This window comes from Panthera pardus, unplaced genomic scaffold, assembly GCF_024362965.1.
Source record: "Panthera pardus isolate Hobbes unplaced genomic scaffold, ASM2436296v1 HiC_scaffold_6, whole genome shotgun sequence".
Lineage (NCBI taxonomy): Eukaryota > Metazoa > Chordata > Mammalia > Carnivora > Felidae > Panthera > Panthera pardus.
Window position 1 is genome coordinate 58,129,643 of NW_026526991.1, and position 19,907 is coordinate 58,149,549.

Genomic DNA, 19,907 nt, shown 5'->3' on the forward strand with positions numbered 1-19,907 from the left:
GGCGCACCCCTGGTGCCACCCCCAGGGAGGCCCCGGGCTCACCACACTCCGGGGACTCGTCGGAGCCATCGGCGCAGTCACGGTCATGGTCACACACGAAATGCTTAGGGATGCACTGGCGATTTTGGCACATGAACTCACGGTCATCACAGGTGCTGTTGTACACTACGGACAGAGACAGACATGGCCCCTCAGCTCCCCCTGACTAGCTGATGACTGTCACACGGGACCTTGGTGGGGTCTGAGTGGCAGAGTGGACAGAGAGCACTGGATGGAGGGTCCAGACACCCATGTGGGTTGTAGACAGGGCTCTGCCACTGACTGCCCGAGGGACCCCTGCTGAAGCACTTCCTCTCCTTGATTTCAGTTTTCCCTACTGCAAAGAGAGACTGTGGCTGCTTGCTGCCCGCCCCACTCCTCATGGCCCCTGCCACTCACAGCAGCCAGCCGCGATGCTCTCGTCGGCACCGTCAGCACAGTCCTTGTCACCATCACAGAGCCAGCGCTCGGGGACACACACATGGGTGCCCGGGCAGGAGAAGGAGGAGGGGCCGCACGTCTTGCCTTCTGTGGGGGGAACAGGGAGCCGCTGGGAGCAGGCACAGCGGGCCGGGCAGCGGGGGTGACATTCCCACCACTGTGCCGTCCATCCCTCCCGTAGTAGGGTATGTGCACGTGCGGGTGGCATGGGGGGGGGCTCTGTCCCTCCCGGGAGCAACTCCCCGGCCCGATCCCAGCCACCTCTCACCACAGTGAGCCGCCTCATCTGAGCCATCCCCGCAGTCATCACTGCCATCACATAGCCACTGCTTGGAGATGCACCGATGGTTCTGGCACTCAAACTGGGCCTCCGAGCAGAACTTGTCTGGGGCAGTTGGAAACCAAAGTGAGATGGGGGGAGGGGATGGCATGGCACTGAGCTGGGCAGGCAGGTGTAGGGTGCATGCCAAGGCATCCCTCTGTGGGGGTCAGCATGAGCTAGAGAGATGCCCCCTCGCCCCCGGGGGTGGGACCTGGGGTTAAGGCCCTGGGTGCCCTTCTCCTAGGAGGACATTTCCTGGGAGGGAACTAAAAGGTGAGGTGTGGACAGTGACTCAGTAACTCTGGTGAAGCCCCTGCCCGCCATGGGTTCTCTGGGCTCCCAGCTCGGGTGGGTGGGCCCTGTGGTCACTCACTGCAGTGGGTCTCATCCTCGCCGTGCTCACAGTCGTCTTCCTTGTCACACGTCCAGCTCATGGGGATGCAGCGCCCACTGGGGCAGGCAAAGTAATTCAAGGGGCATCTGGGTCGCTTCACTCCTGGGGGGAGAGGGAAGCATGAGGGCACTGCCACCCTGGGGGGGCCGCCGCCCGCCGTGCATCTGACCCAAGGCTGGTGTAGACCTGGGCAGTCGCGCTCGTCGCTGTAGTCCCCACAGTCATTGGCACCGTCACACACCCAGCTGGGTGCATAGCAGAGGGAGGTCCGCTCACAGGGCTGGAAGCGCACTCCTTTCACCCCCAGGCGGAAGTAGCTGCTACAGTCGGTGGCGCCTGGTGGGGGCAGGGATGAGGGGTGAACCGAGGTTCCCTCCACACTCCCTCCCGGGGCAGCTGCTGGCCTGACAGTGGCCTTGGTGTTTTAGAAAGTCGCACGGTGTCCTTCGGGGGAGGGGGTGCTGTCCACCCCTTCCACTCACCCCAGGGAGCCCAGGCCTGGGGCGGGGGCCACACAGGCTGTGAGGGTGACAGAGGCCGCCACGTGGGCCAAAGGGATGGCAGGGAGGAGCCCCAGGCAAGAGGCAAGGGAGCGAGACGGGAGAGAGACTACAAGGCACCCAGGCAGGGGTGTCACTCACTGCAGTTCATCTCATCGGAGGCGTCCTCACAGTCCACAAACTGGTTGCAGCGGCTGGAGTTCCCAATGCAGGTGCCGTCCCGGCAGCGGAATTCTCCCACTCCGCAGGCCGTCTCTAGAACAGCACCCACCCCCAGACCATCAGGCCACAATTTTCCACGTTGGGGGCAAGAGACCCCAGGCCAGAGCTCCTGGCCCAAAGCACCTGCCCAGGCCCACCGTGGAGCACGCTGAAGCAGACCCCATGGGGCCTGGGAACCAAAGCTCAGCAAGGGCGGGGCGTGGCAGAGGTGGGGGTCTGAGGGCCAGGTCCCGGGTCCCACTCACTGTTGCAGGGAATCTCATCCGAGCCGTCCCCACAGTCGTCCGCCCCGTTGCACCACAGCATGTTGGACACGCAGCGCCCGTTGTTACACTGTCGGAAAGTCTTCTTGCAGCGGCGTGAGTCTGCGGACAGACGGGGAGCGGGCCAGCAGTCAGCGGCAGCGACAGGGGAGGCGCTGCCTCTGATGAGACGTCATGCATTTGTTCCCTTGACAAACTGCTCAGGGGCTGGCACAGGGCTAGCGGCGGTTCTGCCCTTCAGGACAGCTGTGGAGTGGGTCACGGAGCTTTGCTCCCCTCACTCCCACACCCTGCCCCACTGGGGGCTGAGGCGGTCGACTCTGGAGGCCAGGGGTAAGGGAGGAGGGTTGGGGCACAGAGGCTGGAGGAGGCGCCTTACTACAGTAGGATGGCTTCTCGTCAGACTTGTCCTTGCAGTGGGAGACACCGTCACAGGTCAGGCTGAAGTTGATGCACTCACCGTTGGCACACTCGAACTCATCTTGTGCTCGGCAAGAGGAGTTCACAGCTGTGGGGGCGATGTGGAGGGAGCTTCGTAAGCCAGGGTCCTGCGGCCTCGAATGTCTCTACCCCCTGTCCCCCAGAACTGAGGTCATCCTCAGTTTCTCCTAGATAAAAGTTTTCACAAGGGTGGGCTACTGGAGTCTAGGAGGAGATGGTCCCCAGTGTGTGCCCAGGGTCCCCCCACCAGTGTCTGTCCTCCGTCATTCCCTCTCTCACCCCGGCAGGTGAGGTCCTCTTGGAGGATGCGGCCCCCTCGGCAGGAGCAGTTGACATGGCCTTGGTGAGTGAGCAGACATAGGTCTTGGCAGCCCCCGTTGTTGACGCGGCAAGGGGAGAGCTCACCTGAAACAAGGACAGAGGACAGCGGGCTAAGAGTGTCCCCAGTTGTGCACACACAAAATGCCCACACCCATTCACATAGCTTCACTGAGCTTCCTAGCCCTGGCCCTGGCACAATGGCACATGGCTGGGGGAGCAGAAAATGTGCTAAGGCAGGGCCAGTGGGAATATTGGGGCTGGGGCTGAGGTTGAGGGTGTGTGTGCTCTTGGGGCGGGGGGTGACGTGGGCTTCGCCACGTGCTTTGAGGAGAGTCAAGTCGAAGGAGCCTAGTGGTGGGGCCTTGGAGTATGTGTGAGAGGCATGGAAAAGCTGTGGATCTGTATGGGGCCCCTCGGCCAGGCAGGCCCAATGTGGGAGTGTCTCTGTGCACACGCACGTGCACGCACAGTGTGGGGTAGGCAGAGCCTGGGGCGCGTGTGTCTGATCAGGCTCTGGGAGCGTGTGTGGTTCTTGGGGGGAAGAATGGCTAGGGCATGTGCTGGGGTGTCAAAGATTCAGGTGAGACCAGCTGTGGTGTGCTACGAGGGTGCATACGTGTGCACGCACACACAGATGTCTTGAGGGAGCTGGAGTAGAGGAGTGTTGGTGTTTTGGGTTTCTTGGGGGTGAAAGCGTGTACACTTGTGTGTCTGCATGTGGAGGCTGTGGGAGAACAGGACCAGGGTGTAGTGTGTGTGTGTGTGTGTGTGTGTGTGTGTGTGCTGGCACCAGGGGCAGGAGAGCAAGGCTGGTGGTAGTGGCCCCACTCACAGCTGTTGGTGTCATTGGCCACGGCGATGATGCCCATGGGCTGCTGGGGGATGTCCACACGCAGCAGCTTCATGTCACTGCCCACGTACTTGTTGGCCCGCTGCACAGCCCGCCGCACCCAGTCGGTCCAGAAAATGTGCTCCCCGTACACAGCCAGCCCGAAGGGGTGGACTGGCTCGGACTTCAGGATCACCTGTGGCGACAGCACTAAGCCTGTCACAGGTAGGCTCAGGCCTCTGGCCCCAAATCCAACCCCCTGCAGCTGGCCCCAGGGGTGGGGGTGCCTGGCCTTGGCCGAGATCCCTGGACACAGTTGCAGAATGGGAAGACCTGCAGGGGAATCTTGCCATGTCCTCATTTAATTGATGAGGAAGCCACGCCCGGACAGGATGAGGGCTGCGCAAGGCCACACAGCTAAGCAGCAATGTCAGTGCCTCATTCTCCTCCCAAATCTTCCCACCATGTGGCTTCCCTTTCTGTTGCTCCGTGCCCAGGCAATCTCCATTTTGGCTGGCCAGCCGTCCCCTGACCCCTGATCCTAGCCTGCCCAGTGCCACCTGTTCCATCTGCCCCACAGACTCACATAGCGGTGGGAGCCGTCATACTCGCAGCGCTCGATCTTGTCTAGGGTGGCATCGGAGAAGTAGAGCTTCTCGGCACGGTGGTCGATGGCCAGGCCATTGGGGGTGCGGATGTCCTTCTCGATGAGAGTCAGGACATTGGCCCCCGACAGGGCCGCCCGCATGATGCTGGGGTGCTGCTCGTTCCAGTTGGTCCAGAACATCAGGCTGGGGGAAGACAGGGACACGGGGATCAGGACTCAAAGCCAGGGAGTCCGCCGTGGAGGGCCCAGGCTGGGGCAAGGAGTCAACCAGAACCTGAGGGTCAGCCAGGGTGGGAACCAGATCCCAGCACAGCAGGCCACCTCACAGCCACCCAGGCCAACACAGCCCCGGTGCCCAGGAAGGGCCCAGCTACTGCATAGTCGGTGCGTGTGTATGTGTGCACACGTATTTCTCAGTGTCTGTGAAACGGCCATCTGTGTTTACTGAGAGACAGTGTAGCCAAGTAAGTCAGGTTCTGGGTTCCCATTCTGGCTCCACGACGTACAAGTTAGGAACCTCAGCAAGTGACTTAACTTCTCTGTGCCTCAGTTTCATCCTCCATGAGGTGGGGATAACACTATTACCTGCCTCATAGAGTGGTTTAAGGGTTAAAAGAGTTAATATTCATCTAGTGACAGCTGGTAGATGCCACATGAGTATTTCATATTATAGTAAAACCTTGGTTTGTGAATGTATTTCGTTCCAGAAACATGCTCGTAATCCAAAGCACCCGTATATCAAAGTGAATTTCAAGAATGCTTGGCTCAGTTCTGATCATGTGACATTCATCCCAGCTCTGCTTCTTCCAAGCTCTGACCTTGAACCAGCCTCTCGTTTCTACACCTTGGCCTCCTCTCAGTAAAGGAGGTGGTAAGATCGGGCCTTGCCTGTGCTCCTTTTGGGGGTGGTGAGGCTCCAGAGATGGGTGCGGATGACTTCAGGGCTGGTCAGGCACTACACTAGGTGTGACAGTGTGGTTTTCAGACCACCTGCATTGGATCTTGATTCCTGGGTCCTCTGTCCCAGATATTCTGGGGCCAGGGAACCAGCACTTTCCAGCACTCCCCAGGCAAGCTTCATACACCCTGGAGTTTGAGAATCATCTAGCTACATCTGTTCTCTGGCTGTCTCATAGGACCTACCCCTGCCTCCCCACCCCACCGCACGCTTCCATGCCCTCTGCCCTCTGCTGCTCTGGACGCAGAGCTGTCTTCTGGCTGGCTGGCTGGTGGACCTGTCTCCTCAAACCTCTCCAGGTCTCTTTTTAACACCCCCTCCACAGCCTCTCCAGCACATTTGAGCTATGGCCTCCTGCCACTATGCTTCCACTTAGGGAGGTGCTGGCTATCCCCAAGCCACTGGGAGCTCTTGAGGATAAGTCTCTGATTTTAAAGGCCCCCATCCTGGGGGGAGGGGTGGGGTTCTGGATGGGGGTTCTTGGAATCAGAATGGGAGTTTGGATGGTGGCACGACGCCATCAAGGATGGTGGCATCTGTCTCTGGCTTCCATAGGAGAAATGGGTATGCCAGGGACAGCTGCTAGAATCATCCTCCCTGCTTTGTGGGTGCCCAACCAGGGACTTCAATGTCCTCAGGTAGAGCCCAGTTCACTCTGCAGTGGGAAGTGGCTTTCCTTCTACCATGGCAAACTGTTATATGTGGAAGAATGACATGTCCTACAATTGAGGATTTCAGGTTTGGTAAAACCACTCCCCAGGAAGTGGCTGGCAGGGAAGGGCAGGGAGAAGGGGCTGTCCTGAGGGGCAGGCTGTCAGCAGCCAGAATTGGGAGCAACCTGGGAACTGGGGCCAGCTGTAGGGGAGGCTCAGCAGGAGGTCCCTGCCCCTTTCATCACACTGGCCCCCCCCAATTCCTCCAAGGCACTCGCTCCTTCTGGCCAGGACAGGGCCTCTCCCAGACAGTTCAGCTCTTTCTCCTGCACCCTGCCCTGGATTTACTTCACCCCTGTCATCCTCCAGACCTCAGCTCAGCTGGGTGTCCTCGAGGACACATTCCTTGATATCCGGCCCAGGTCAGGTCCTTCTTACACACTCCTAAAGCTCCCTGCAGCCTCATGGCTAGCATCAAATATGCCTGAGGCAGAGCCAATGTCCATCTCACCCTCCCCTTGATCCTCAGCACATCGTTGGTTCCCAAGCCATTTGCTGAGCCTAGGCTCAGAGCAAAGGAATTTGGTGGGCAGCCATGAAGGAGCTTCTGAAGTCACAAAGCTCCACCATCTCTGGATTGGGGGTGGGAGGCAGGCAGGGGTGCCCAGGAGCATCACCCTTCCACGGAGGTTCCAGGCCCATAAGGGACAGGCCCTGAGGCCAGCCCAAGACAGGTAAAGTTACCAAGGGTCGCAGAGGGCAGATAGGATCTTTGTCATGAGCCAGGTACATGCAGGACAGGGTGAGGCAGGCCAGGGACAGAGGACCCTTGTGCTGGTCTGCGGGGCCAGGCAGGCTGGGCTGGGGCTGGCCTCAAGTGATATCAGGCTAAGGAATCTAGGTTTAGTCGGTACACTCACCATTTCTAAGTAGCTGCTTTTGGGTTTTGTTTGTCCCTTAGTTTCCTAGCAAAGCTTTGGGAAAACATTCCAAGTGCTGCTGAATTCTGGGGAAAACAGTTTTGCTTACATGTGGGCCAGGATTTCTAAGGGGAGGAGGTGGTTCACTAGAGGCCCACACAGTGGGAGTGGGGGCTGCCCCTACAGGAGGACAGGGCAGGTGGAGACCAGGGGCAAGCACCACCTCCAGGTATTTCCTCCCAGGTTCTCCTGACTCATGCTCTGGACTGCCTTGCAACCTGAGCCTCGCTTCCAGGGCCCTCCCCAGGCCTGCTTCTGCTCACAAGAGCCCTTTGATCGGGCATGGGGGAGTCTCCTCACAGTCCTTCCCCGCCTACAGCACTCCTTCCTTTGGCTCTTGCTCAAAGCACTGCCCTGTGTCTTGGCCATCCTTCCCTGGCCTTTCCACTTCTAGGTCCTGTGCCAACCTGCCGCCTCTGTGGGGCCTCTTGGTCATCACCGGTCTCCATGCTTCCCAGGACTGTGATTTCTCTCCTCAGCTAGGTCAAAGCTTCCAGGCAATAAGCGTTCAGTGAACAGTCTTGGCCTGAAGCTTGGAGTCTCAGAAACACAGAGGACCTACTATGTGCCTTGAACATGGCTTTCTGATGAATGAATCGACTAATCACTGAGCCAGAATTGTCCTTCACAAGCCCCCCCGCCCCGCCCCGATCCTCCTCTTGGTTCAGGCACCTGAAATATTATTGTCCTATTACAGATGAGGAAACTAAAGCTCAGACAGTTCGGACAGCTGGTCTAAGGTCATGGCAAGGAAGTGGCTGATCTCAGGTGAAAGCCAGCCTCTCCTGCTGCTTCACCCCCACCGGGGGCTGCCCGGAATGGTTTCTGCCACCCACTCCCTACACCCAGTAGCTCACTTCTGACACTCGTCCAGCACAAAGGCTCGTGGGTGGTCGTCTCCAGACATAGTAATGACCGTCTCGCGCTCAAAGGCCCCTGGGCGGGTCTGGTCTACTGTGTGGCGGGTGATGGTGGATGTTGTGTAGCTTGTCCAGTAGAGAGTGTCCCAGCCACGGTGATAGGCCAGGCCCTCCACAGAGCCCACATCTGCAAGGAGACAGGAGTAGTCATAGGTCGGGATGGAGCCAGAGAGCAGAGCCGAAGGGGCAACCGGGGCATGAACTCAGGGGGAAGGCCTGGAGCACCCGTTCCTCTGGCATATGGGGGCGCTGGAAGGGGATATGTGGGAGCTGAGGAGCATATGGAGGCACAGCCCTTGGCACCCCAGCCCTCCTGTCCTTCCCTATTTTCTACCCAAATGATCCATGGCCCATCTCCCTGACCCTTCTTCCTGCTTCTCCCCACAGCTGGGTAGAATTGGCTTTATGGATTTTAGTAAATCACATCTGACTTGGGCTGTACAGGGTGGGAGCTTCCTGCTTAACAAGGCCAGAACTGGATTGATTCTCATAGACATCCTAAACTCAGGTTAAAGAATTAAGTGCACAATGGGTAGTGGAACCATAGCCTAAGGGGATTTTAGTGGCCTCTAGCTGTATGTCGCTGTGGTTGCCAGAGGCTGCATTAATAGAAGTACTGTAGCTTAAACAATGGCCTGAAGGGAGGGGACAGTTCTTGCCAGTCTCTCCTGATCAAGTTACAATCACAGGGTATCTAGTTTAGCTTTGGACACATTTTTAGACAGGCACGGGGACTGGACTGTGTGGAGCAGGAAATGTCCAGAGGAGGGTCAAAGAACGGATCTATGTTTATCATCGCTGTATACCAGCCACTAGAATAGTGTCTGGCAGGCCTCCGTGGCCAGAATGAATGAATAACTGAACAAACGAGTCAAAGGACCAGGGGGGTATCCAGCCTGGAGAAAAGAAAACTGTAAGTGGAACAAAACGGTACTTTTCACAGAGCTGAAGGGCTGTCCTGGGGTGACGGCTCTAGCACCCACTGGTCTCTGTGGGGTGCACATGACACCTGGGCTGAGCTAAGCGTTCATACCTACGGTTCAGGTGATCCTGTCTCATTATGCAGATGAGAAATCTTGGACAGCACAGGACAAGTGCCTGAAATCCTGTGTCTTGGGTTGAACCCAGCCTGTCTCTGCAGCCTGTGCTGTGAGCACTGGACACACAAAGGAGGGTTTTGGCTTATTCTGTGCAGCCTGGGGGCAAACTAGGATCAGAGGGGGAAGCGAGAGGGGGGCCAAGTGTGACTCCAAATGAGGAGAAACTTTCAAGTAAGTATAATGGGTGCAGTGTGATTTGCTGGCTACTTGTCAGGGACGCAGTCACAGCTGGGATTCAGATCTGGGGCGGAGTGGGCTGGCTGATGTCTGAGGGCTTTTCTACCCTGAGTCGGTGCTGGTCCTCTGCACAGCCCCCTACCCCCCTCCCCCCTTCCTGGGCAGATCGGGGTCTGGGCTCACTCTCCACAATGGTGATCCTCCCCGAGCCATCGTCATTGATCCGTTGGATGTTCCCAAAGTGGATGTCGCTGAAGAAGATGCGATTGGGGGTGCCCGGGGAGGTGCCTGCTCGGTAGTCAAAGGCCAGAGCGATGACATTCTTCATGTGCTCAGGATCCTCAAAGGGTTGCACAGGTGCATTGAGGTTGCGCTCATCAGACAGGTGGATGCTCTTGAGGATGGTGCGCTCTGAGTAAAGCAGGTAGCCGGCGTACTCCCGGCACGACGCCCCGTCTTCAGCCAGCATCCCGTGGGCGCAGGCACACGCCCGCTGCCCCCCGCCCCGGTACAGGCACAGCTGCTGGCACCCACCATTAGCCACTGCACACACGTTGGTACCTGGGGGGAGGGCATGGGAAGGAGGTGGTTATGGAGGGCAGGGCCCACCTTGGGAAAAGGCTCACTGGTGCCTCTGGACTCTCAGCCAAGGTGGACGCTCTGGTTGGTGCACTGCTCTGCCTCAGCAACTCGGCACCCAAACCCATCCTTGAGCTCCTCAGCCCCTCTTCACCCCCCTCAGGTCTCTGGAGCCGCTGGAAAGTGTCCCTGTGGGTTCAGCGTCTCTCCCGGCCCCTCTTGGTCTGAGAAATCACCCTGTGTGCCTCTCCTGCCTGGCCCAGAGCCCCAGCCTCACCTTTCTGCCGGTCCCGGTTGAAGACTTTGATGTCTTTGAGCTGGACGCCGATGCCTGTTCTCAGGGGCACCGAGTCTGTGGCATTGTCTTTACTCCCACGCTTGATGGAGCCATTGGCGTGAGTCCTAGGGGAAGGGAAGGCCAGGCCGTGAGCGGGGCATCGACAGAGGTCAGGAGGGAGGGAAAGGATGCCAGGGAGAAGACCAGGGCAGAAGGCCTCACCTGTCACTCCAGTAGATGAAGTCCTCAAACACAGACACTGAGAACATGTCCATATTGTTGCTGGACAGAACCACCTCACGGTTCTCACCCGTCTCCAGGTCGATCCGCTCGATCTTGTCTGTCCGGGCATCGCACCAGTATAGCTTCCCATCCTATAGGCCAGAGGCGTGCACCTCACCTCCAGTGCCCAGCACTCTACACCAGCCCCAGTGTCCTGGGCAGCAGGGCTGTCCCACTCACCCCTGCCTCTCGTATCTTTCTCCTCCTTTCTCCATATCCTCCCTGCCCTCTGACCTGCTGATATGCCGACCCTTCTAGACATGCCTTCAGTCCTCACTTCTGAGTGACAGCACACCCTCTCCCCCATCTCTAGGGCGGTAGGAGTCCTACTCTGGGTTGGGAGCTGGGCCAGAAGACCGCAAGACCTATCCTGGGTCCATATCTCCCCACCGAATGGGGGGTTCACCATAGGGAGAGTCTATTGGAAGCAGAGTATAGGGTAAGGGGAGCCTCCCCCCCACAGAATGGGGTCCAGATATCCCGAGGGCTCCAGGGCCAAGCCTGCATTCAAACCTGATAGTCCACCGAGATGCCATTGGGCCAGCTGATGCTGACATTAACCAGCACAACTCGCTCAGTACCATCTAGCCGAGACCGCTCGATACGTGGATACTGGCCCCACTCAGTCCAGAACAGATACCTGTGGGGTGGAGGAGGCAGAAGTGGGGTGTCAGTCCCCAGACCATGGAGGAGAGAGGGTCTCATAAGTGTGGGCTGTGGAAAGTGACCAAGCCAGAACCAAGCCAGGGCTGGGAACTGGACAGCCTGTCCAGCTTCTCACCCCTTCTCTGGGTGGACAGTGATGGCTCGGGGCTTATCCAGACCCTGGGAGATGACCACGTAGCGGAAAGAGCCATTGAGCCTGGCGACCTCGATGACATCAAAGCCTTGGTCTGTCCAGTAGATGTTGCCTGAGGAGGGAGTGAGTGGGGATTAGGAGGTTGGGTGGGAACACATGCACCTGGTCCCCTTCTAGCCCCTAGATCCCTGCTGCTCCCCCATCCGTTCCTGCCTAGTCCTTCTCCTCAGACTCCTGAGATCCCACTTCTCTCCTCCAGGCCTCCACCCTACCTGGAGGCCCAAAGCCCGCCCAGGGCCCTCTCATGGCTCACCTGCGATCCAGTCCACTGCAATGCCCTCCACGCGGCCAATGCCATTGGTCACCACATCCTCGCGCCATGTCTGGTCTCGCTTAGCCCGGCTAATGGTACTTAGGCCCATGTCCACCCAGTAAATGGTGTCATTTTCTGGAGATAGAGGAGCCAACGTTGGGATGCCCAACAAGGCAGGGGAAAGGTGGAGGGTCAGAATCAAATGGCAGTCAAAATAGAGGTGAGTGCTGGGGGTGGGGGAGGCAGTGGCACGGGGGTTGGAAGGGAAACTAGAGCAGGGTAGGGGGAGCTGTGGTATTTCCCCCTCCAGCTGTAGTCAGGCTGACTCTCACTGGGCTCCCAGAGCACACTACCCTCAAAGTAACGTCCCATTCTCTCCCGCCACCAAATCACTCACCAGCATGGAAATCAATGCCGACAGCCAGGGAGGTCCCCGACACTGGGACCAGGGCATCTGACTTATCATTGGGATCCAAGGGGATTCCCCGGATTCCCTCGTGCACAGAGTACAGGAGAAAGGAGCCCACACCTGAAACACAAGGATACTTCAGGCCTGGGTCTCGCTGACACCCCCTTTAAACTTGCGCTCTGTCACTCTGAGTATCTTCTTCCAGACATCATGCCTCCCCCTTCAACACACAGATAAACACACCTGAGCCTGAGGCCTGCAGCTTGGGCTGGGAGGTCACCTGGCTGGTGGGTGGTGGGGGTGGGAAAGGAGAGCAGCTCTGGGGAACCACCTGCAAGACTACTATCCCCCACTAGAGGGCAGAAGAGACCTGGACTTCTCTCCCCAAAAGGGGCCCTGCAGTTCAACTTCACTCCATACAACCCAGCACCCCCAAAAGCTGTTAGGAAGAACCTGGGGAGTTTCAGACAAGGCAATGAAACCAGATGACTCCTAAATGGAGACTTCCACCTTAGTTTCCTCTTTGTCCTCCCCAGTCTGGTCTCTGCCACACACTCTCAAACACCTAAGACTCAATATCCTTGACATCTCATTCCTGAGTCTTAATTCTGTTTTCCCATTTCTTTTGAGGTGCCACTATCCACATGAGCCAGAATCCTCCACTGCCTCTGCCCCATGATACACTGTGTCCCCAGATGAATCCCCCAGGGGGCTCTGGTTTCTCAGGCTCCTTGAAAAAAAGGATTCATAGTCAAGGGAGTTTGGGGAAACCCCAAACATTAGTCTCCTCTTGAAAAATCCTCAGTGCAGATGAACATACTCAAGACTCTGAGAAGTTCTGCAGCAAAAAACACTTAAACTTTGTTCAACCCAGTGTTTCTTTCTGTAACATCTACCCACATCAAAGAGGGAGGTTCCCAGGAGCACACTTTGAGAAGTGCTGTCCTGGGGCAAACTCATAAATCAGTCAGCAAGTTCTTGTGAAATGTCTCTGAGTCTCATCCCTTCTCTTAAACCCAGCCGCTAAGCCCCATCTCTTAACACTGGGCTCACTCTAATAGCCTCCTAACTGGTCTAACTGCCTCGGTTTCTCCCTCCCCCACCCAGCCGGCTCTCTGCCGCCAGGTTAATCTGCCCCAAACACCACTTTCCAGGCACTCCTGGCTGAGAACCCACAGGAGGCCCGCCCTACCTCACAGCCATCACCTCTGACACCCCCCACAGTCTGCCCACCACTCAGGCTTGGCGCCTCAGGGCCTCTGCACATATCCTCGAATTGCTCTGGACCCAGTGCCTAACTTATTGTCCCTTCCCCTTTGATCCATGCACTTAAATCCTACTTGTCCTATAAAACCCAGCTCACAGCACATCTTTTCCATGAAGCTGGCCCTGGCGCTGCCTGCTGACATCTATTTCTCTAAAATCCTACTGCAGACACTAGATAGCCACTTCATGGTCCAGTTTCCCCTACGCGTTAGCCCCATCTCTGATGAAGACCGCAGAGCACAGGGACAGGGACTTCTGCCCCCTAGCCTTCCCTGTAGTACCCTGCACAACGGGGGCTTACTAAGCATCTAACCCAGAAGGCACTTCACAATACATGATGAATGCAGTTCCTGTCCTCAAGGTGAGAGGAGGAAGGTGGGGCTGTGGGGTAGGAGGGGTCAGAGCTGGAGACTTGGGCCACGGTGGGGGGCAAGATGGTGATGGGGCACTGACCCTCGCAGGCCTGCTGGCCACTCCGGAGGCTGTAGCCGGCCGTGCACATACAGGAGCGGGTCGACTCCGATGTGGGCAGGCAGAGCTGGGAGCAGTCACCGTTGTTGACACTGCAGGGGTTGGTGCCCTCATGGTCTGGGGTGGGTAGGAGGCACAGAGAAAGGGTTAGGTAGACCTTCTCAGGACCTTAGTGTCGGGCTTGCACTGCTTAGGGAAAGGATAATCACCGCCTTCACCCTGGACCTTGTGGGGGTCACCACCCAACCCACACTCAGGTCTTTTGTCCTCCCAGGCCCTGGCTCTTGTGACCAGGGTGGCTGTAAGCTCATATGGTACCTCTGTGATGATGAGAAAGAGGAGACCCTCTGGGTGGTGAGTGGAGTCTGACCCGTGTTCACTCCCATTCACTTCCTTGCCCAGGGATTCCTACAGCTGCTCATGGCCACAGCCCTCACCCCTCTCTAGCCCACCCCCTGCCCAGGGCCCTGGCCCCCTGCCTCACCCAGCTGGATGCTCTCGTCGTAGACCTTCATGTGCATCACCAGGGTGGTGCTATTCCGCAGGACCACGGATTCTGAGCCATCAGCCTTATTGCACGTGCCCATCTTCTCTGACACCTGATCTGCCCACCACAGCTTGTCCCCTGGGGAGGCAGGAGGGGATGAGACCCTGGGGAGGGCCCCACCCCCAGGCCACCCCAGCCCAGCCTCTCTGATCCTGTCCCTACCCCCACCCAGCAGCCTCACCCATGATGGCCAGGGCAGTGGCCTTGCCCAGCTGGCTCCGCATGGCATCGATGACCTCTAGCCCACTCCCATCCAGGTTGCAGCGGCTGATGGTGTGGTTCCCAGAGCTGATCCAGTAGAGTTTGCTTTCAGGGAAGTCGATAGCCAGGCCTAGAAGAGGGGGGCGTCACTGCCACCAGAAAGTCTGGCACTCAGACTGGGGGCTGAGGGATGTGTGGTTTTGGAGGAGGAGGGTGACGACAAGCGCTAAGCTGGGAGTTCAGGAGACAGAGAGGTAATTGCGGGACCCTGAGGATCTCCTGGGTGGGGAATTAGGAAAGGGTGGTAGCATAGGCAGGACAAGCCGTACCCACAGGGCCCTTCTGGCCACTGAAGAGCAGGGTACGGTTGCTGCCATCCATGTTGGCCATGCTGATGTTGTCCCCATCGGTCCAATAGAGCTTCCTGGGAGGGTGGCAGGAAGGTAAAGTCAGACTCCTCTTTTCCTCCCGCCCCACACCCCATGCTCCCCGACCTTGGGCCCTGGACTGACCCACGCAAGGGGTGGACAACCAGGCCATGGGGCTGCTCCAGGCCCTGCACCACCGCATTCTTGAAGGAGCCGTCCAGCCGGGCCACGTTGATCTGCTTCTTGTTGCTGTCGTAGCTTGTCCAGAACAGGTTTCGGGACACCCAGTCCACAGCCAGCCCATGGGCATTTGGCAAGTCTGGGGGGCACAGTGGGGAGTTGGAGATTGGGTGTTTGCAGGGCATAGATCGGGAGACTGTAGGAAGTGGGGGGCTGGTCTGGTTTTGGGGGGAATCAGGGTGGGGAAACCAGGGCTGGGGCATTGAGAAGGGAGAGGATTTGGAAAAGGAATATCAGGACTAAGGGGACCAGGGATGGGAGCAAGGGCTCGGTGGTGGGGTGGGGGTGGGGGCCACACCCACTGCAGGGGTCCAGGGCAAGGGCAGGACCTGCAGAGACGACAGTCTCCACGCCTGTGCCATTGATGAAGGCCCGTTTGATGGCTTGTGTCCGCACATCGGACCAGTAGACGCGCTGCTCGCGGGCATCATAGTCCAGCACCGTGACGTTGTCAATATCGGGCACCGTGAAAGAGATGATGTAGTTGTAGTAGGGGGCATCCAGGTCCACCCCTCGGATCTCCATCTGACGTGCGTACAGCAGGAACTTCTTAAACTCTGTGGGGCGTGTGGCAGGTGACTGAGGGCAGCCCCTTACCTTCATGCTTCCCACCCACCCAGATTAGGGTCCCTCCCTCTTCTGGTTCCTTCCATCTGCTGATGGTCATTGGCTATCCGGAAGTGCCCCGATCGGGCTCCCTGTCTGAGTTCACACACCTTCTTACAGCCGTTGTGTCTGGAACCTCTCCCATCAGGTCCCTCCCAGCTGGGATGCTCTATCTTCACTTACAACTGGGAGCCTGGGTACCTGACACCTTCCCCTTCAGCCTCAGTTTACCAGTGGCTCTTGAGGGAGGGGCCTCCTACCATAGCACGTGGTGTTGTCCTTGTGGAGCTTCATGAGGTGGGGGCAGGCGCAGGAGACGGTCCGGTTGTAGTTGATGAGACACAGGTGGGAGCAGGGGCCTCGGCCCCCATTAGCCTCACAAGGATTAGGAGCTAGGGGTGGGGGAGGGGAGAATGGAAAATATCCTGTGAGTCGCTGGCCCCTGCCTGGCCTCTCTCACCTCGACCGCCCCCTCTTCACCTACTCTCACACGCCCTGTTCCAGCATCACCTGCCACCAGACTCTCCAGTCAGCAGACTGGCCCATCCCCACCATCCCTCATGCTCTCACGGCCCCCTCTTCTCCTAAGGCCTTCTAAAGAGGCTGCTGGCCCCTTACCCATGGGCTGCCGGGAGGGGTGGTACACCTGCAGATCAAAGGGCTGGGTATTGGTCCTCTGTACCACGGTGACATTGTGGCCGGTCCACTTGTTGGCCTTGGCCAGCGTGTTTGTCCGCCAGTCCGTCCAATACACCTCCCCCCCATACAGCGTCACTGCAAACGGGTGCGATAGGAACTCGTGTCCCCGAAGCACCTCCATGTGGCCGGAGCCGTCGTAACGGGCTGAGTAAATGGCATCTGACCTGAGAGCGTGGTCGGGGCAGAGTGAGGATGATGGCGGGGGCCATGCCCTGGCCCATCGCCCCCCCCAGTTCTAGCACACTGGAGCAGTCCTTCCTCCCAGGCCTTGCTGGCCAGGGAAGGCAAACAGAACAACATGGAGTGAGAATCAGAGTGGTTTGAGGTCTAGGATCCCAGGTCTTGGATCCCGATTCCGACGCCCTGAATCTCTTGGCTCACTTCTCCATAGGGCCACAGTTAGCACACAGGGGCTTTTTTTTTGGTGAGGTTGGAAGAAGGTACCCACTCTGAGCAGACCAGTTAGAAGTTTGCCCTTCCCCTGGGTGGACGAAGTCCCCGAGCAGAGCACACAGGTTTGTGAGTGAGGACAGGAGGTTGCATTTTAGCCTTGCCCGCACCGGGGCCAGGCAGTCCTGGATGGGGTGACAGCCCTGCTTCTACCCTCTTCTCTCCACATCCATCCTCTCCCCTCTCCCCAACCCTCAGTCCTCTTACTGGGCCCAGCCCTTGGCCACCCCAGTTCTGGCTCCAGCTGCCTCAGGCGTTTTCACCACCCTTATCGCTGGTGAGCCCTGGGACCCCCAACCCCACCCTGCCTTGTGGGGAGGGGAAAGATGGAGGCGTCTGGGGGTGTGGTGGGGGGCAATGACCTGGCATCGATCCAGAGGATGCGCTTCTCCAGGTAGTCCACCGTGAGCCCGTTGGGCCATCCGCCTGAACCTGTCTCCCGGTGGATGGTGCGTCGCCCGGCCCCACTCATGGAGGCGGCCTCGATGCGGGGCAGGCTGGCATCCCAGTCTGTCCAAAACAGGATCCTGGGAAATGGGGAGTGAGTCAGGGGGGGCCAAGGTCAAGGGCCTGGGGCGGGGCTGTTATAGGATCTTTGGTAAAGGGCAGAGGGGGTGAATAGCATTTGAAGAGATAGGTGTCCCTGACCCGGCTGAACAAGGCTTCAGAGGAGACCATGGGGCCAGAATAGGGCTGAGCAGGGTTCTCACCCATCCCGTGGATCCAGCGCGATTGCCCTTGGGTGCTCAATGTCACCAGCCAGGAGGGTGGTCCGAAGGGTCCCATCCAGCTTGGCCACTTCAATCTGGTCCAAGTTACTCTCCACCCAGTAGATGTTGCCTGCAATCCAGTCTACAGCCAGACCCTCGGGGGTGGCCAGGCCGTACTGAATCACGACCTCGAAACTAGTCAGGGCTGGTGAAGAGAAGGTCATGGGAGTGAAATCACAGTATAGTAGGACCACCCTCAACCTTGACACCTCTGCCAATACCTCTGATGCACCCTGGATACAACTGGGGTTCACAGACCCCCTACTCTCCTCACCCAGGCCCCCTGCCCCTCCAGGAGGTCAAATAAGGAGAGAAAAGGCCTAGCTTCCAGAACCCTGAGGAAGGGGAGGTCACAGCTTTCTTCTGCTTGCAGCTCTCTGAAGGGCTAACCCATGGGAGGAGGTCAGAGCAGAGGGTGGAGGCTTTGGGGGACAGATGCAGAATCAATATGAGGACAGAACTTTCTAGAAGTCACTTCAAAGACTGTCTTAACGATTTTTCCCTGGAGATATCTATCTATATCTATATCTATATCTATATCTATATCTATATCTATATCTATATCTATATCTCTGTGTATATCATGTATAATTATATATACACATATAGATATAGATGATAGATAAAAAATTATTTTCATAGTGTGAACATTATTACAATCTACTTAGCCATTCCCTTGTTGATGAACATTTAGGATGGTTCCAAGTTTTGTCTATAACAAACAATACAAACTCCTTTAGTAAAATGTGCTTCTTTCAAGTCTTTGCTCAGATGTCACCTTCTCAGAAGGCCTTCCTTGACCACCCCATTTAAAATGCCGACCCCCCCATTCTCCCTACTCACCCCCTTTCCTCCTTTCTCTATATCCACACTGCTATCCCCTTCTGTTATATTCCACGTTGTACTCATTTGTTTATATCTGATGTCTCCTCTGGCATGTAAGCTCCCTGAGGACAGACATTTTGGCCTGTTTTGATCACTGCTGTCTTCCCAGGTCCAGGTGTATATGGCAGGTGCTCAATATGTGTGGAAAGATGTCTGTGATGGGTCAGGCTGCCTTTGGATCAAAGGCATGATTCAGGTACCCCATTCCTAAATGGCTTTTTCCTTTTAAGCCTGCAGTTCTAGGATTTGGGGAGCTCCAGACCATTCCAAAGAAAGGCTGATCATTTTGTTAATTATCAGGCTGGCAGCTTTGCTGACGATAATTACGGGGCGTCAGGAACTGAGACCCACAGCAAAATCTAACCCAATTAACGAGAGTGTGGGGGATGGGGGAGCTAGGGGCCTCTGCTTCAGGGTGGCCTGGATCTGGGCCTGTGGCTCCGAGTGCCCAGGTGCCCATTCTCTCTGAAGAGCACCCCGCATTAGTCCTGGGCCAGCAGAAGGGGGCTGTCACCTCCGTTGTCCAGCAGCTTCCCGCGGTAGATCTTGTCCTCCACCACATCAGTCCAGTAGAGGGCGCTCTGGCTGAGGTGGAAGTCCAGGGCGATGGTGTTGCGCAGACCGGGCACCAGAACGCTGTAGTCCCCTTTGTGAAGGTCGATGCGCCGGATCTCATGGCGGTTGGAGAAGATGATGAATGGCTTGAAGGGATCTGGGGAGGAGCGTGACAGGGGTCAGCACGAGGCTTGCTGCCTCAGAGCCGCCCTGTCCAAGAGCAGGCAGGGCAGGGTCTCTGTTGGCCCTGGGCCTGGTCATGGAGGGAAACCACAGCCTTTGGCATCCGGCAGCCCAAACCCAGCCAACTGAAGCTCAGGGGCCTGCCTCAGCCTGCCCAGCCTTCCCGGCCACCTTTCACCCGTGGTTCACCTAGGCTGCGGCAGCTCTCGCCATCCGGCTCCAGCACCCAGCCCTCGTAGCAGGAGCACTTCACGCTGAACTTGTTCTGGTCACACTTCTGGCTGCACTTGAGGTGCTTGGCACAGTAGCTCTGGATCTGGCAGGTGTGGTTGTCGGGCCCCAGCTCCATGCCCAGAGGGCACGAACACACAATGCCTTCGCCAGGTGCCACCGAGCAGTTGTGGCTGCAGCCTCCGTTATTCAGAGAGCACTGGTCTGTGGTGTGGGCAGCAGGGGACAGGATCAGGGTCAGGATCCAGGAGGAGGCAGGATGACGGCCTGGCTGGGTCTCAAGTCCTGGGCAGCCCAGACAGAGCCCTGGCACCCTGCCCATAGCATCTTTCTTTCCCATTGCCGGCCAAGCCTCTGTCCCCGCGCTCCCTCAGGACCAGGATTGGGACCCCAGCACCCACCACGGGGGCCACCCTTCTCCTTTCCCTGAGGAACACCCTCACATCATGGATGCATCTAGTCTCTATTTTCTGGTCTCTTCTTGAGCCCATGGTGGGGGGCCCCAGCTTTCTGCCTCTCTCTGGGGGTTGCCCTTTTTTCCTCGATCTCTTCTGATTTGGGTGTGATTAGGGTGGGGTGTGGTAGGGAATGTCCTGCCAGGTTCTCTGA

The 19,907-nt window shown here is 57.6% G+C and overlaps 1 protein-coding gene across 2 annotated transcripts in view; it reads right to left on the reverse strand.

Annotated features, from left to right (window-relative positions):
* The window catches only part of LRP1 (LDL receptor related protein 1), an 81,139-nt gene that overhangs the window by 16,426 nt on the left and 44,806 nt on the right, over positions 1–19,907 (reverse strand). For both annotated transcript variants that reach the window (XM_053895231.1, XM_053895232.1), the window contains 31 exons: positions 19,257–19,502; positions 18,844–19,041; positions 17,385–17,589; positions 17,037–17,201; positions 16,144–16,388; positions 15,786–15,917; positions 15,249–15,476; positions 14,824–14,998; positions 14,641–14,735; positions 14,292–14,441; positions 14,048–14,188; positions 13,546–13,680; positions 11,815–11,946; positions 11,418–11,552; positions 11,087–11,216; positions 10,819–10,945; positions 10,246–10,397; positions 10,024–10,148; positions 9,351–9,728; positions 7,828–8,017; positions 4,359–4,563; positions 3,776–3,968; positions 2,902–3,027; positions 2,561–2,689; positions 2,164–2,283; positions 1,838–1,951; positions 1,383–1,532; positions 1,176–1,298; positions 749–865; positions 439–567; positions 43–165 (listed from right to left, as the gene is read on the reverse strand). In XM_053895231.1, coding sequence (XP_053751206.1) covers positions 43–165; positions 439–567; positions 749–865; positions 1,176–1,298; positions 1,383–1,532; positions 1,838–1,951; positions 2,164–2,283; positions 2,561–2,689; positions 2,902–3,027; positions 3,776–3,968; positions 4,359–4,563; positions 7,828–8,017; positions 9,351–9,728; positions 10,024–10,148; positions 10,246–10,397; positions 10,819–10,945; positions 11,087–11,216; positions 11,418–11,552; positions 11,815–11,946; positions 13,546–13,680; positions 14,048–14,188; positions 14,292–14,441; positions 14,641–14,735; positions 14,824–14,998; positions 15,249–15,476; positions 15,786–15,917; positions 16,144–16,388; positions 17,037–17,201; positions 17,385–17,589; positions 18,844–19,041; positions 19,257–19,502 — 5,013 coding nt within the window. The remainder of the gene's footprint in view (positions 1–42; positions 166–438; positions 568–748; positions 866–1,175; positions 1,299–1,382; positions 1,533–1,837; positions 1,952–2,163; positions 2,284–2,560; positions 2,690–2,901; positions 3,028–3,775; positions 3,969–4,358; positions 4,564–7,827; positions 8,018–9,350; positions 9,729–10,023; positions 10,149–10,245; positions 10,398–10,818; positions 10,946–11,086; positions 11,217–11,417; positions 11,553–11,814; positions 11,947–13,545; positions 13,681–14,047; positions 14,189–14,291; positions 14,442–14,640; positions 14,736–14,823; positions 14,999–15,248; positions 15,477–15,785; positions 15,918–16,143; positions 16,389–17,036; positions 17,202–17,384; positions 17,590–18,843; positions 19,042–19,256; positions 19,503–19,907) is intronic.